The 17,232-nt window shown below is 26.6% G+C and overlaps 3 protein-coding genes across 3 annotated transcripts; all 3 read right to left on the bottom strand.

The window, feature by feature from the left end:
* Positions 1-9,215: 9,215 nt before the first annotated feature.
* On the bottom strand, positions 9,216-10,579 carry LOC128951271 (hydroxylysine kinase-like). The gene is made up of 4 exons (XM_054296521.1): positions 10,387-10,579; positions 10,064-10,323; positions 9,485-9,931; positions 9,216-9,398 (listed from the first exon to the last, which is right to left on the bottom strand). The coding sequence occupies exons 1-4, from the start codon at positions 10,577-10,579 to the stop codon at positions 9,216-9,218; spliced, it is 1,083 nt and encodes a 360-aa protein (XP_054152496.1).
* Positions 10,580-10,681: 102 nt separating this feature from the next.
* On the bottom strand, positions 10,682-12,454 carry LOC128951270 (hydroxylysine kinase-like). Its single transcript, XM_054296519.1, has 5 exons — positions 12,208-12,454; positions 11,862-12,121; positions 11,284-11,718; positions 11,050-11,207; positions 10,682-10,715 (listed from the first exon to the last, which is right to left on the bottom strand). The coding sequence occupies exons 1-5, from the start codon at positions 12,404-12,406 to the stop codon at positions 10,682-10,684; spliced, it is 1,086 nt and encodes a 361-aa protein (XP_054152494.1). The 5' UTR covers positions 12,407-12,454.
* Positions 12,455-14,278: 1,824 nt separating this feature from the next.
* Positions 14,279-16,926, bottom strand: LOC128951269 (uncharacterized). Its single transcript, XM_054296518.1, has 9 exons — positions 16,619-16,926; positions 16,429-16,534; positions 16,187-16,341; positions 15,734-16,081; positions 15,380-15,622; positions 15,214-15,271; positions 15,029-15,142; positions 14,705-14,965; positions 14,279-14,293 (listed from the first exon to the last, which is right to left on the bottom strand). The coding sequence occupies exons 1-9, from the start codon at positions 16,924-16,926 to the stop codon at positions 14,279-14,281; spliced, it is 1,608 nt and encodes a 535-aa protein (XP_054152493.1).
* Positions 16,927-17,232: the final 306 nt, after the last annotated feature.

The following is a 17,232-nucleotide window of genomic DNA, read 5'->3' as shown; positions in this document are numbered from 1 at the left end:
AGATAAATATTACTGTATTTTCATTATAACATACTTTATTTCATTATTATTCACTATTACAGTAAATATAAAAATAATTATATCAATTTAATCATTTAATAAATCTATTTATTCTTTATTATAGTATTTAATTTTCATAAAAATAATATGTTTATAAATATATTTTGACATTTACTGTACATTCATTACATTTTCAATATATATTTTAATTTACACAACATTATTAATTTGTAAATAGTTTTCAAACTTAATATTGATTGAAAATATTATTATTATATAATACTTATAATTTATGTAACATTTATTACTTAGAAGAAATTTGGTATTTACCGTAAAATTTAAAAAAAATCTAATTACAGTATTATTCTAAATATAAAATATAATATTATAATATTGTACAGTTACCGTACTATTATATTCTAATACAATATAAAATATTTATTTATAATTATAATATACAGTTACTATTATACTGTAATAACAATATAAAATGTTTAATAATAATATTATTCAATTACTATTATACTTTAATGACAATATAAAATATTCTACACTATTATGCAAAGATTAAAACATTTCAATTGAATTAAATGTTTTTATAACTTTATTTTAATACAATATTTGACTATAAATATTTCGAAACCTTGTACTTAAATAATAATATGTTAATTAAATCTCTAATTCCTAAACTTATTAAATATCTAAATTCACTACTGTATGTATTTGTCATTTAACAAAAAATAAATAAATAAAAACAATGACAACAAAAATTAAAAATTATTAATGATTTTGTCTGGCAATGCTAGACAATACATTTACTACTGGTTTTATACTTGACTTTTAGTGCAAATATTTTATTGTTGAAAACAATAGCGTGTAATGCTATGAATATCTTCTAATATTATGAATCGGTTTCATTAGTCTATTGTTCAATGGATTATTAAACAGTTTCTTCAATATAATCTCTAACACATAGATTGCAATACAGACACCGTTTCCAATGAGAAATAGTATGAAATTACCTTTTAATTGGATTAATGATATTTGACTGAAACTATACTTTTTCTCTTTTATCGACACTTTTTGCTCCGATCTGGTCCTTACGTTCAACGGATGCAATGTCTTATAAATATCATTCATAAATATACCGCTTTGTATGATATGGCTTATCCTACAAATATACAAAAGAAAAATTAATATTTATTATTAAATTATCAATAATTATAAATAGTTTTCAAATAAATTATCCAAACGTTATGTCAAACTTCTTGGCCAATGTGTCATTCATTATATTAGGATTGGATGCTATGAACACCGGTTGAGAGGCCGATCCGTATTCAGAGATATGAAAGTCAACATCTTCTCTATAACCCATTTCAATGATATTATCTTTGATTGCTTGTAAAAAGTCTCTGTTGTGCACCTGTACTAACCAACCATTCATTACTCCATTATAATCGATATCTTTGTCAAAAATTTTTTTGCCAAAAATATAGTCCAAAGGATTGAGTAGTTTAACAAATCGGCGTTTGAAGTCCTGTGCCATTGGATTGTTGCCATTGTCTGGATTGTTGGCAAACAAATACATATCCAAATTGATATAAGTCTGTATTTTTAGGTCCTTCCACTTGGATTGCGAATACAAGTCACTCCACGACTCGATCTGATAGATTGGCTGCGATCGCACCAATAGATTCCACAATTGACCCGAAAAGGCGGTCATTAAGACAAAACATGAGATCAACCAAATGGCTGTCAATAATCTTTCGTTTCCTTTCGTTTTATTAAATGAATTGCATTGCGATAACAATACCGATGAATATTTCCACATAATATTTGTGAATAATGAAAATGTTTTTTGTTTAAACAAACAATTTATAGCACATATGATTAAAAGTGATACAAATGTCGCTAAATATACTTCAATGTCAAGACAAAAAAATTGATTGAATAGTTCCCATTCACCTTAAATTTTACAATTTAATTAATAGTTATTATTATTTAAAAAAAAATTTAATAAATTTAAAGTAAAATAATATTTTCAAAAATAAATAGCAAACCTTTTTTAGTTTTGGCTAAAATTCTTGCCTCGTCTTTATAATCAAAATATCTGGCAATACGTGCACCGCCTCTGACTCTGAGATTAATGAGATCCCATTGGGGGGCAGTAATCGGCATTGACATTAAATGAGCTTGGTCGCCAAAAAAATTATGCAATACTGTTCCAAGGTCATATATTTGTTTGAGAAATATCAATCTATTATATTATTATATAATATAAAAAATATTATTATTAATATACTGTATATTAATTAACCTATTATTTACTTTGCGTTAATTCTTTTGGCAAATACTTTAAATATAGTCATCAATGGTCCGCACCATTGAAAGTGTAGTATCGATGCATTCGTATCGATTGAATTTCTAACTGTCCATTCAGTGTAAAATATATACGGCGGATAAGCACTGGGCTCTATGACAATCACCAAATCGGATGTTTGACCACTTTTATCAAATGTGATAACTCTACCGTTTGGAGTATCGGTAAAGTTATAACAATTAAAGCGATTGTTTATAATATTTTGCATTTTTCAAAACAATAAAGTGCAGACTATATTTAATAGTATAGAATTTATTAATGTGCAATAGAAAAATTATTAAACTATTTTTTATCAATTATTCACAATAATAAATTTAAATACTACTTACTAAAAACAGATAAATGCAATATAATAGCAAAATACTGTATATTAAATAATTAATATAGTTTATTGTTATAAACATTTAATTATTTAGTTTACATTTAAGTTTACATCAATTTTTGAATAGTGAATCGATTTTTTGATTACTATACTTAGTTTTACAATCAAAATAATATTGGAAAAATATAATTTTATTGATAAAAAATAGATAGTTATTATAGTAAACAAAATCTGTTTAACTAAAAGTTTATATATTTGATTGAAAATTATTTTTATATTATATCATTAAGTTTAGAAAATATATTTTACCATACATAAAAATTGCACAATATAATTAATTATTTATTCTATAATTAAACATTAATTCTATTTATTTTCTATTTATATTAATAACAAATAAATTATTTATTTTATAATAAATTTATCTATTTGTAAATATTAAAAACAGTATTTATCAATTAATTATTTTTCAAAAATATAAAATAAGTTACATTTTCACACAAAATTATTAGTATTGATAACATTTTGACAAATAGAAACAAATAAAATAAACCAATCAATTGAGCTAGGTCAATAATTTTGAATTCATATTTATTATTATTTAATATGATTTCATATAAATTTGGACCAAATTTTCTCGGGTTTAATGTTCGTCTAATATACTCATTATATAAACCGCTCTCCAATACGACTGAAATACTGAGATTTCATCAAAAAATTAAATTAACATTAAATATATTTAGATAAAAATTATCATAAGTTTAAATAATGTTATTGATATTGATTTTTTAAAAATTATTGATTACAATTAACATAAATACAAAATATTTTATTAAAATTATTAAAGATTAGTTTAAATGATACATACGCTAAGTTCCAATAGTAAACCGTATAGTTGTCAACAATTGCCGAATTATATATATTAAAGTATGGTTGAGGAGTATTGCCTTCTAGGGATATATGAAAGTCCCTGTCCTCCTCTAAGCTATAGTTATCGATTAAATTCTTTTTTATTATATTTAAAAATATTAGATCTCCAACTATAGCTACCCGTCCATTGGCTGTCATATTATAATTCATATCTATATCATAACTTTTAGCGCCACTCATAAAATCGGCATCACTTATAAGATCCACAAATTTTTCATTAAATTTAATGGCCATTAGATTGTCTTTATAATTGTTTACAAAATTTCTCATATCATCCGCTTCGAGAGTATCTATCATAAGATCTGATTTGTATAAGTCATACCACGAATCAATAAATGTGATATTTTTTGGTTTCATTATCTGTGTCCACATTTGTCCGGAAAATGCGGCCAACAATACGGTGCAAGTAATGAGCCATAGACTGGACAATAATCTATTGATACCATAATTTGATTTGTGAAACATGTAATAGTCGGACAGTATTACTGATAAATATGACCAGAATATGGCCATAAAATTCTTAAATGATTTATTGTTCAGAGCAGTAGTAACTAGCGATATAGCCGTCACCGACAACATGATTGCATAGTATATCTCAATATTGAAACATTTGAAATGATGAAATATCGGTTGTTTAACTACAGTTATATTATGATTAAAAATTAAAAATTTAGTAAAACATTATAACATTAATAATCATAGTAGAGAGGGGGACCTATTTGAGTGGCAGCCATAATCCTGGACTCCTGTATTATGCCAATAGTACGCGATAAACGTGGCAGATCTGCCCGTTTCATATCAGGTATATCAGCAATATATCGATCATATTGTAGACCTCTCAGTGCCATTAGTCCAATGTGTGGCATTGCACCTACACCTTCTTGTAGGTATTTTTCTATCATAGACTCTATGATCATTGCTGGTAATATTTCAACCCTAGTGTTGACAAAAAAGAGAAATTTATAAAATAATAGAGAAATTTCTAGAAAGTTTCTAAAAAAAATTTCTATTTATGGGATCCCCATGGTTAATTTTGTTTTCTCGATATTTGTTATCTTTAACATTGTTTTTATAAGTAATATTTAAATATTAGTATCAGTATTTTAATTATTAATTAAAGTAAAAAAATTATTTATTTAATTATATTAAACTATGATATAATAAAATGGTGAATAAAATTTTACAAAACTGATTATTATTAAATAATTATAATTAATTATATAGGTATCCCATTTGTATAATATAGTATTATACAGTAATCTACATTATATAGTATAATATTATATGTATAGTAGTATCGTCTCATTAATATATTTATAGTTTTACAATATCTATAGATATGGGGATCCCATAGTATAACAAAAAAGTTAAATTTCTATAGAAATTTATTCCTGAGAAACTTTCTAGAAACTTTCTCAGGGAAATTTATTAGAAACTTTCTATTTGCCCATCTCTATTCAACCCTAATAAAAACAATAAATGTTTCTATTATATGTAAATCTAGCAAATATATGAATGCATACTATCTATAAAATTATACTAATATATTAAATTATACTAATATATTACATTATATTGTTTTACTAATTTATTTATATAACATAATATATTAATAATATACCAAATATACCTAAAATTGTTAAAATTAACAAAACACTCGACAATTAACATCATAGGACCGCACCATTCATAAGCTAAAACTGTTTCATTAGAGGTGACGGTTTGATTCCATTCATAATACATTATATGTGGTATATAATGATAGGGTTGTACTTTGATGACAGTGTTATTTATAATGTTTAAATTATTATTATTATTATTATTATTATTAAATGAATTATTATTGTTAGAAAATATATAACAATTTTTACGATTTTGATATACAAACTCCATAAATTTAGTCAAAATAATTAATAAATTTTTTTAAATTGTAAAACCAAATCAAATTAATATATAAAATTTAATTTCACATCTGATAATAGAATATAACAATTAATTAAAAAAATATACAATAAATAATTCTTTTATGACATTTTAATACAAAATAAAAAATAAAATTAGAAAACATTTAATATTTTTATTAGTAATTAATAATAATTTATAATTAATTATTTTTGAATTACACTTAATAATTGATTGTTTTTATTATAATTATTAAAAAGATAAATTAATACATATTTATTTCAATTAATATCAGTAGTACATTGTATGTATGATTTAATTATTATATTATTTGAAATCTATAAAAATACACATTAGATTAATTTCTAATTGTAAAGAATCTGTACTACAGATATAATAAAATATTGAATGTTATTATATTAATTGCATTTAATAAAATTTTTAAACATTAAAAATTTCGTCAATAAATCATAGTAAACAAAAAGATATGTGTAATACTGTATAATAGTCTACATTATATGCAAATATAATTTAATAATATTTGGGCGTTAGTTATTGCGGTTATTTAATTTACAAAACATTTATAGTGTAATGAATTGTATACTTTTAGAATAATAATAATAATATTATTAATATTACATATTTTTATTGCTATATTATGAAATTTGTATTTTCAAAATTTTTAATTTATATTGTAATTGAAGATTTAAGATAATCTTAATAGTAGTCAACAAAAAACAATAGAAGATATTATTAATAAGGCGTTGTTCACATATTACGTTCGCAGTTTTTAAAAAATCTAGACCCCCTCCCCCCTATGTTCGCAATTGTTCGCATGTAATGATATTTAAAAATTACGTTCGCATGTCCTTAACCCCCCCCACCATTTAAATAAATATTTTATATAATTATTTTCACTTTTAAAATAATCAAATAATAAAATAAATTAATATTATTCAAAAGTCATATATTTATTCAAAATTAGTTATTAAACCGTTTATCAAAGGATTAAGTTTACTCAAAATTAATCCCTTAAATTCATTCATTATTTAAATGCGAACGTTCTTATAGACTTTACCCCCCTCCCCCCTCGTTCGCAAAAGTTCGCTTTGGCTGACACCCCCTCCCCTCAAGTGCGAACGTAATATGTGAACAACGCCTAACCTATTTGTGTTAATTAATACATTTGTATAATTTTTATAAGATTAGTCTAATAATTTAAACAAAAAATTATTATATTTTAATTTATTTATTGAATTTTTGATGACTATGATTTATATATTGATTTTACAGCCACTTTAAATGTTTAATTTAATTACATTAAAAAACTTACTGATAATAACAAATATAACCAAATAATTGATAATTATTTCAAATACAATAAATATTAAACCTAAACTAAATATTAACTCAAAATATAAGACAAACATTTTAAACAATGAAATACTTTGTAAATTGTAATCAACTTTAGTGTCCAAATAGTACACAAACTTTTTAAAACTGATTAACTTTTGAAATCTTTTATCAAAAATTCCGTTTTCAGTCATTAGTGAAATACTGTAAAAATAGAAATAAATATAAAAATCCTTTATATAAATATTGATATATAAAGTCTAAAATTGTTTAAAGATATTACTTTAAATTAAAACTAAATTACATTTTATTTAAATATTTTAAGTGATGAGAAGTCATACGAATCTTATTGTAAACCATGAAAGAGGGCTGAGATAATACACTGTCATGTGATATATGATAATCAATATCTTCAATAAATCCATGTCTATCATTGTAATGGCGTTTAATTAATTTTAGAAATACTTGATTGAATACCTGAGCTGTTTTGCCATCGATGACTGTATGGTAATCAATATCTTTGTCTAAATTGGTATCATTTTTACTAAAAAATTTTGTGATATCGATGACATTATTAATAATACGATTGAATAGATTGGATGCTTTTTCCGATACATTTTGTTGGTGTAGATTCTCGACATAGAGATAAAATTGACCATTTTTGAAGGTTTGTATCTCCAGGTGCTTCCATTGAGGCTTATCATACAAATCATGCCACGAGTCGACCCAATCGACAGGTGTGGGCCTTATCTGGACGTCTCTTAACAGTCCAGAAAATACGGACAAATATATCGTACATAATATAAGCCATAAAGAAATTAAAAGTCGGTTTGTTGTTAGACTAACTATTCGTAAGTTATAATAATCAGACAATAGGACAGAGCTCAGTGACCAAAATGTTTTCATAAATTGAATTAATGACCAGTTATTGATATTTATCATAATTGATAGTACTGTCAGTGTTATGAATATAAGGTAATAATTTTCACTATATAGACAGTTAAATATTTCAAATATAGACCATTGCTCTTATAGAAAATTTAGTTAATTAATTTAAATAACATTATTTAATTGTTAATTTTAAATTGTATTTTAAAGAAATAAATTTAAAATATTGTTAGAAATAATAATATAAATTTATAATTATGATGATGCTTACTTTTTATATTAAACACTAGTACAAATTCACCAAGTGAATATGTACAATATCTAGTATATCCAATATAGGGTTGACCTTTAGGTAGTTTATTGGTTAACAAGTCGTTAAATACAATGCTAGTCATCGGCATTAATAATAAGTGAATTAGTGATGAAAAGTTGTTTGCGTTATAACTATCAGAATATTTTTCAATAATATTTAAACCGTATGAACCACTCAATTCTGGCAGTACTAGTAAACTGTATTTAAATTTACAATAATTGAATAAATATATTTTATAATATAATACTAATTATGATAATGTAAATAAAAAATATTATATAAGTTATTGGTATATATAATAATTATAATAACTCACTTGATTTTTGCTAATTTAGCAAAATGTGTTATCATTAACATCAATGGTCCACACCATCGATAATGCATTACATGTTTGCCATCACTTTCATCAACTATTTCAGTATATGTGACAAATGGTGGTGAAAATTTTGGCATTATCTCTATATAATGGGATTTATTTATATTATTTGGATGACTGTAATAATAAATTGAACCATTTACTGATGTATTAAATATTGTACAATCTATATATGAATTTAAACCAAAATCGTTAAATGTTAACAACATTGTTGATTACTATTAATATAACAAAAAAATATTTATTTAAAATAATCTTTACAATATAAAATAACTAAATTATATAATAATATTTTACTCTTATATACTATAATTAATGCTAAAAAAATACATAAATATTATTTGAATAATTTAATAAACATATAATAGACTATTATTATGCTAATTTAAATAGTTTCTTTTTATTTTAATACAGAATATGCATTATTTTTAAATATTTCATAATATTTGTATGCTTTTACAGTATATTTTAATTAGTTACACATTATAAAACAATATAATAAAAATGTAAATTAATCAAATGATATTGTTAATTTTATTTCAACATATATTTGCAATATTGTAATATTTATTATACACTAACATAATATACAATAATAAATAAAATAAAATTGCTTAATGTGTTGACTAAAATAACTTTATTGTTGGTAAAGTAAAACAAAAATTATAATATTTAAATAAATATAACTTTACATATTTAAAAATATATTATTGTTAATTAACTAAATTAGAATAATAATAGTAAATAAATATTAAATATATTCATCAATATTAAGCCATTTATTAAGTATATCTTTTGGTTGACAATCATGTAGTGCTCTGAGTGCTGGCCAACCGGTCTCTTGGGATGACAATACATATGTATTGTTTGGATCCAATTGGTAAAAATGCGCACCGGTAGCCAGTGATTGACATAAACGCGCTTTTATACAGTACTAATCATAGTTGTAAATATGATTTTTTTGTTAATTAATAAAAATAATTTAATAATAAAAGTTTTTATAGTATTCAAAAATCTTACATAAAGTACATCCAATTCATTAGTATCTAAGTCTATGAGTTGCATATAGCCTTTCAGTCCAAACCCGGGCGCCAGTATCTGTGGTCCGGCCGTAAACATTAGCAAAGAGTAGGCAAGATATACAGCCAAATCAAAAACCCGGGGTCCGTACTCGGCATCACCAAAATCTATAAGTCCGGTCATATGATATTCATTATCAGTATCATCATCCCTGTCCCCCACAGTTTTGTCAACAATTATATTAAATTCATTATAATCTCCGTGAATATAAGCATATTTTAGCTCATGTACTCTCAATAAGACTAAACTTTCAAATTGATCTAAACATTCATTAATAAGTTGTCTATCATTTAAGTCTTTGACATCAGTTATATATTGTCTGCTATCCACTGATCTCAACAAACTATACGGAAATTGTCGCTCTTTTAATGACATATTTTCAAAGTCCTTCAAATATAAAAAATAAAACAATAATTAATTTTATGATACAAATGTTTGGCTAAATTATTAATAACAACAAAATGAAATTATAAATTATTGTATTACAAGTGTTGCAATAGTATTAGAAAATAGCAATACCTTGAGTGCAATTGTCATCTTTGCCAACATTAGTCCGCATTCAGTCAATATTGTTGGTGTGAACGGTACATATCGGAGTGGTTTTCCCGGTATATACTTCATCAGTATAATAGCATATGATTTTTGTCCATTGATTTGATCCAACTCGCCATCAGTTGGTATGTCTGTATATGACATATATTCAGCGTTTGTATTAACCATAGGAACTGTCACTTTGAAACCATTGTTATGTAAATGTAGTATAAATGCGTTGATGGCATCTAAAAGAAAAAATATTAATTTATTAATTTATGATTTATTACACACAGAGAGACAATTCATACCAATTTGATCCCTATTTTTAGATTCCAATTGATTCTTAATTTTCAATATAAACTCTTTCGACTCGTTTGTTATTAAATGATAATTGCGATCATTATAACTGATCAGCTCTTTAATGTAATTAATGTCAATATTGTAGAGACGTTTTGCCAATTGTTTGACATAATCTAAATTATTTGGTGGACGAGTAGTCATTTTGAAATAATTTTAAAAAAAATTATTTTGTAGTTATTTTTATAGAAAGAAACTTATCTTATTTAAAATGTTAGTATTTTTTGATAATAAATTTATTAAATATTATAATTCAAGGTTATATTCAAGAATTTTTAAACTAAATTTTTAATGATTTATTAAATATTTTATTAGTAATATATTTTGTAATTGTTTAGTAATTTAAAATACTATAGTTAATATATTAACTACTTAAAATTAATTTTATTATTAATTAAAAATAAATTATTTTATTATAAACACTTAAATAACATCATTTATTTAGATAAAATATTTAATAAGAGAAAATGTTTAATAAATATTTTATTTTTAATTTAAATAACTCTTTATTTAAAATTATTTTTAATAAAGAATTTGTTAAATAATATTATTATATATTAAGTTTCATACAATAAAATTCAAATTAATATTACAAATATTCATTAATATTAAGCCATTTTTTAATTAAATCTTTTGGTTGACACTCATGTAGTGCTCTGAGCGCTGACCAACCGGTCTCTTGGGATGAAAATACATATGTATTGCTTGGATCCAAACGGATGGTATGAACGCCGTTGACCAGTGATTGGCATAAACGCGCTTTTATAGAGTACTAAACAATAGTTTTAAATTAAAAAAAAACAACAATTATTTTGTCTAAAGAATATATAAATGACTAAATATCATACATAGAGCACATCCAGTTCATTGCTGTCCATCTCTATGAGCTGTGTATAGCCTTTTATGCCAAAACCGGGCGCCAATATCTGTGGTCCGGCCGTAAACCAAAGCATTGAATGGGCCAGATATACGGCTAAATCAAAAACCCTGGGCCCGTACTCGACATCACCAAAATCGATAAGTCCTGTCATATGATATTCATCATCCCTGTGCTCACTATCTTTACCAACAATTATATTAAATTCATTATAATCGTCGTGAATGTATGTGTGTCTCAGTTCATGTACTATCGATAAAACCGATTCATTGAATTGATCCAAACATTCATTGATGAGTTGTCTTTTGTCTACTTCCTGGACATCTATTAAGTATTTTCTAATATTCAATGCCCTCAACACTCCGTACGGAAATTTACGACTCTTGAGAGCCGGCGCTTCAAAATCCTTTAACAAAAATATAAGTATTAATATTAATATATATTAATTTATATAATAAATCTAAGATTTATTAAATAAAAATAAATTAATATAAAAGTACTTATAATTAAATAAATTTTAAAAATATAACTGAAAATATATTTGCAAACTTTGAGTGCAATTGTCATCTTTGCCAACATTAGTCCGCATTCAGTCAATAATGATGGTGTGAACGGTACATATCGGAGTGGTTTTCCCGGTATAAACTCCATCAGTCTAACAGCATATGGTTTTTGTCCATTGATTTGATCCAACTCACCATCAGTTGGTATGTCTTCATACGATATATAGTCACCATTTGTATTGATAACAGGAACTGTCACTTTGAAACCTTTGTTATGTAAATGTAATATAAATGCGTTGATGGCATCTAATAATATATGTAAAGTAATTAATTAAATGCATAAGTATTTTATTTTCAAAATTATATGATTACATAATGGGCTCATTTGATACCTATTTCATCCTTGTGTTTGGCCTCAACTTTATTAGTAATTTTCAATATAAACTCTTTTGATGATTGGTTTGTTATTAAATGATAATTGCGGTCATTATAACTGTTCAACTCTTTAATAACATTGGTATCAATACTGTAAAGACGTTTTGCTAATTGTTTGGCAAACTCTATATTATTTGGCGGACGATTTGCAGTCATTTTGTTAATACTTAATAATAATACAGTAATAATAAATTTATAAAACAATTCAATAACTTTAAAATAGCATTTGAAACCAATTAAGAATACTAGAAAGCATTATCAGAAAAAAACTTCTTCGCTTTAAAATATTATGTTCGAAAATTGTCAGTTGACTCGGTTTGACAAAATAAACTTAACTATAGTCACGTGGGAAATCAAATGATTCAGTATGACAAAATAAACAGTTAAAATCATACTTTTGCCGCCATTTTTGAAAAAATAAATTAATGTTTAATATATTATATTTTATTTTTAATGCTCTATATAATTCTAAACGTTAAAATTTTTACCTAAAATTTTTTATCTTTGGCCGCCATTTTATCTATGTTCCCGAATAGATATCAAAATTTTAATGCAATCTTTCAATACATTATTAGTAGTCCTCTAACCGAATCTGAAGTCAGAATTTCAAAATTCGAAAAAATATGTTACAGACACACACACACAGACACACACACACAGACACACACACACAGACACACACACACAGACACACACACACAGACACACACACACAGACACACACACACAGACACACACACACAGACACACACACACAGACACACACACACAGACACACACACACAGACACACACACACAGACACACACACACAGACACACACACACAGACACACACACACAGACACACACACACAGACACACACACACAGACACACACACACAGACACACACACACAGACACACACACACAGACACACACACACAGACACACACACACAGACACACACACACACAGACACACACACACACAGACACACACACACACAGACACACACACACACAGACACACACACACACAGACACACACACACACAGACACACACACACAGACACACACACAGACACACACACACACAGACACACACACACAGACACACACACACAGACACACACACACAGACACACACACACAGACACACACACAGACACACACACACAGACACACACACACAGACACACACACAGACACACACACACACACACACACACACACACACACACACACACACACACACACACACACACACACACACAGACACACACACACAGACACACACACACACAGACACACACACACAGACACACACACAGACACACACACAGACACACACATACAGACACACACACACAGACACACACACAGACACACACACACACACACACACACACACACACACACACACAGACACACACACAGACACACACACACAGACACACACACACACAGACACACACACACAGACACACACACAGACACACACACACACACACACACAGACACACACACACACACACACACACACAGACACACACACACACACACAGACACACACACACAGACACACACACACACAGACACACACACACAGACACACACACAGACACACACACACAGACACACACACACACACAGACACACAGACACACACACACACACAGACACACACACACAGACACACAGACAGACAGACACACACACAGACAGACTCAAAAAGGCTCGTATAGTTTTCAGTAAATAAAACTTTTTCAGTTTTTTTTGAAAATTATGTTATTTTAAAATCTAGTGTAATGTTAAAGACAGATAAGATTATTTCCAAGGTTTTCAAATAAAATAATAGTTAGTTTATTAGATATAATCAAAAATATTTTTTAAAAAATATGATATGATTATTGAATTTTGATTAATTATAATTAAAATTTATTTTAATATTTTCTAGTTAAATATTAGATATAAGTTATAAAAAAAATTTAAATAAATAAATAATAATTTTAATAAGATTTTTATTATTATTATTTGTTGAATTTTGTTACTGAAATTTGAACTTTTAAAAATTATATTGCATCATTGTATTTTTTAAAAATATTATTTTTTTTTTTTTTGATTTAAAAACAATGAATAAAAAAATATGCAAATAATATTTAAATTTGAAAAAATAATATCGAGTTAATATAATCGAGATTTGAGATCAACAAAAATCAAATTATTTTTGAAAACTTTAATAACTTAAGCCGTAAATAAAATAGTAATTAATAAATAGCAAAAAAACTTTCATAAAATAAGTATTAGAAATAAATATTTATTTAATAAATAGTTGAATAAATTATTTAATAAAACTTATTTATAATTATTGATTATTATTATTATTATTATTATTATTATTATTATTATTATTATTATTATTATTTCGTTCCCCACTTCGTGTCCATCTTTCAACAATAGCCGCCACTCTTGCCTTCCTTTGCCATGTCTTACGTCTCCATTGTTTTCGTTCTTCTTCATCATAATTGGCGGTCGTATTGTATATTGTCATCGGTTTAACAAAACTTTTTGTCACATTTGTTGTCAAATGATTTTCATCTTTTTTGTCATTTTCATCATTTAGTCTTTTATAGAGATATACTGTGACAGCTTCGAGGACATCATAAAAACCGAGTAATGAGAAGCCGACCCACATTGACAACAGTCCACCAATATTTGAGGTAAACTCTGCTATCTATTTATGTATAAAACAAAACAAAAACATATAAAGTATTGTAATTAATGTTAATTTCAATACTTCAAACTTTGGCTGATATTTATTAATGGTTTCCTCAGCGCTCCAGTATCTGATGGACACAATGGCACAGCACTGTCTCATTTCATAGAGATAGTCGCCTTTAATGCTGTGCTCCTAATGATGATAATATTTTTATTTAAAAAAAATATTTTATTAGATAAAATAATTTTCTATAAAAATCATACAATACGCTCAGTGGCCGGCCATTGACGGACTTCCTTAATGATGCGATATCTATCTATACTATATATATATCAAAAAAAATTATATGATAATATAAACTTAATCATTATCCAAACTAATTTAAAAAATTAATAAAATAACTTTATTAAGGAGAAAGAGAGGACAGACCTACAATCGGAGTTACATTTGCTTTTGCATTGTTGTTCGTGAACTGTAAAGCAATACTGAAACCAAGTAATGTCTGCCGGTTTGCTTAGATCGGGAAAGTCTGTCTCCCAATCGCACCAATTCATACTGTTCTCCTGAGAGTCGGCCACAGTTCCTCTCATGAACGGTAGTTCCGGTGGCCAACACTGACACTTATCCATAGTGTTCTGTGCCATACAACCAATAATACAGTTCTCTTTTGAAAGCGGATGATGAAGATATTCATTGCGATCTTCGCTGCCGTCATCGGAGGTTAGCTTATGATTTACGCAATCGGTTTGATAGGGTTTGGGTAGCAATAGATCCGTTTCTTTGCTGATGTAGAACTCGTAATAATTTCCCGGAGTCAACGTAAAGCTCTTCTCTCTTATGGTGGGCGCCTCGTTGTCGTCATGAATGATGATCCGTCCATTGACCGGCTCATTGAGTGTCGTATAATCGCTACTATGAAAGTCCAGTTTGAGACGCAAAATCTCATTTGGATGAAACGGTTCCTCAGATAACTCTATATTGACCGCCTCATCGCCCGTTCCCCGTCTAACAGGACTTTGAGACAGACCAGAATCGATGGCAATATCGGACAATACTTCGCTACGCGAGCGATGAAATAGTGTAAAACAATTACCTAAATCCTGGGCTGTTGTGATCACATTTGCAAACTTTCTGTTTAGTATTAATAATTGGACACAAAAAACATATCATTTATATTATTACCACAGTTGTCAGGCACAGGTAGTTTAATAAAGCATATATATATCATAGGCTCACATGCAGGTCTCGTCCGGATGATACTTGTCTGATGCACACCGGAAGAATGTGGGCACCAGAAAGTCATCAGCGGTGTGACCGTAGCTCATGAACTGCGAGACCGGCAACTTATCCATCATTTTTCGCATATATTCATCGATCAGATGCTGTTGTTTCTGTTAATAATTACATTTGCAATAAAATATACAATCAATTAAATGAAGACAATTTAATATTATTATTTGATTAATAAATTTTATTACGAGTTTTATTTCATCGATATTTTCATCCGTTTCCGATACGTTTGCCAGTATTGTCCATTGAGGCTCAAAATCGGGATCAAAATCTTTAAGTTTTGATAGCATTAAACTGTTAATTATATAAATATTTTTAAAAATTTTATTTAATAAATTTCTATTTAATCGCATCAAATAAATATTGAGAATATTATACCGATTACTATTGCATAACGTAATTCCCGGCAAATATAGTTTATCCATAGTCCTGACATTGACAAACACAATGGTCGGGTAGTCAAAAAATAGTGTGACAATTGTGACAATTTGATAGGTACAACCTATAGTACACAAACACATGACCAACCCTTTCACTAAATAGTGAATCATTTGAGAGCCAGTGATGATTGTGTCCGGCGATTGTTTAGTCACCCGATTATAGTCGCGAATATTGATATATTGCATCATTTCGACCGGTGTTTTCAAGTGTCGACTCACTTTTGCCGAGTTTAACTCAAATTTCATTATTAATATATTTATTATTAAATTAATTATATGATATTATAATTTATTTTTTTAATATTTTAATAAAAACTGATTAAAAATATATATTTTTAGTGAGAGTCAAATCATTAATATAACAATTGTTGAATCTTTTTAATTAATTTAGTGATTTTATCAATTTTATCTATATTTAAAATACATTTATAGTACAAATTATTTATTAATTTTTTATAATACACCAACTATTGTTAATCAAAATTGTAATATAGTTATATTTTTGTAACCAAAAAAAAAACATTACTAAAGTAATATACTGTATATTCAATA

This window comes from Oppia nitens, unplaced genomic scaffold, assembly GCF_028296485.1.
Source record: "Oppia nitens isolate AA-2021 unplaced genomic scaffold, nextdenovo-longstitch-racon4-pilon3 scaffold1_pilon_pilon_pilon, whole genome shotgun sequence".
NCBI classification, from domain to species: Eukaryota; Metazoa; Arthropoda; class Arachnida; order Sarcoptiformes; family Oppiidae; genus Oppia; species Oppia nitens.
This window is presented reverse-complemented; position numbering and strand designations above follow the sequence as displayed.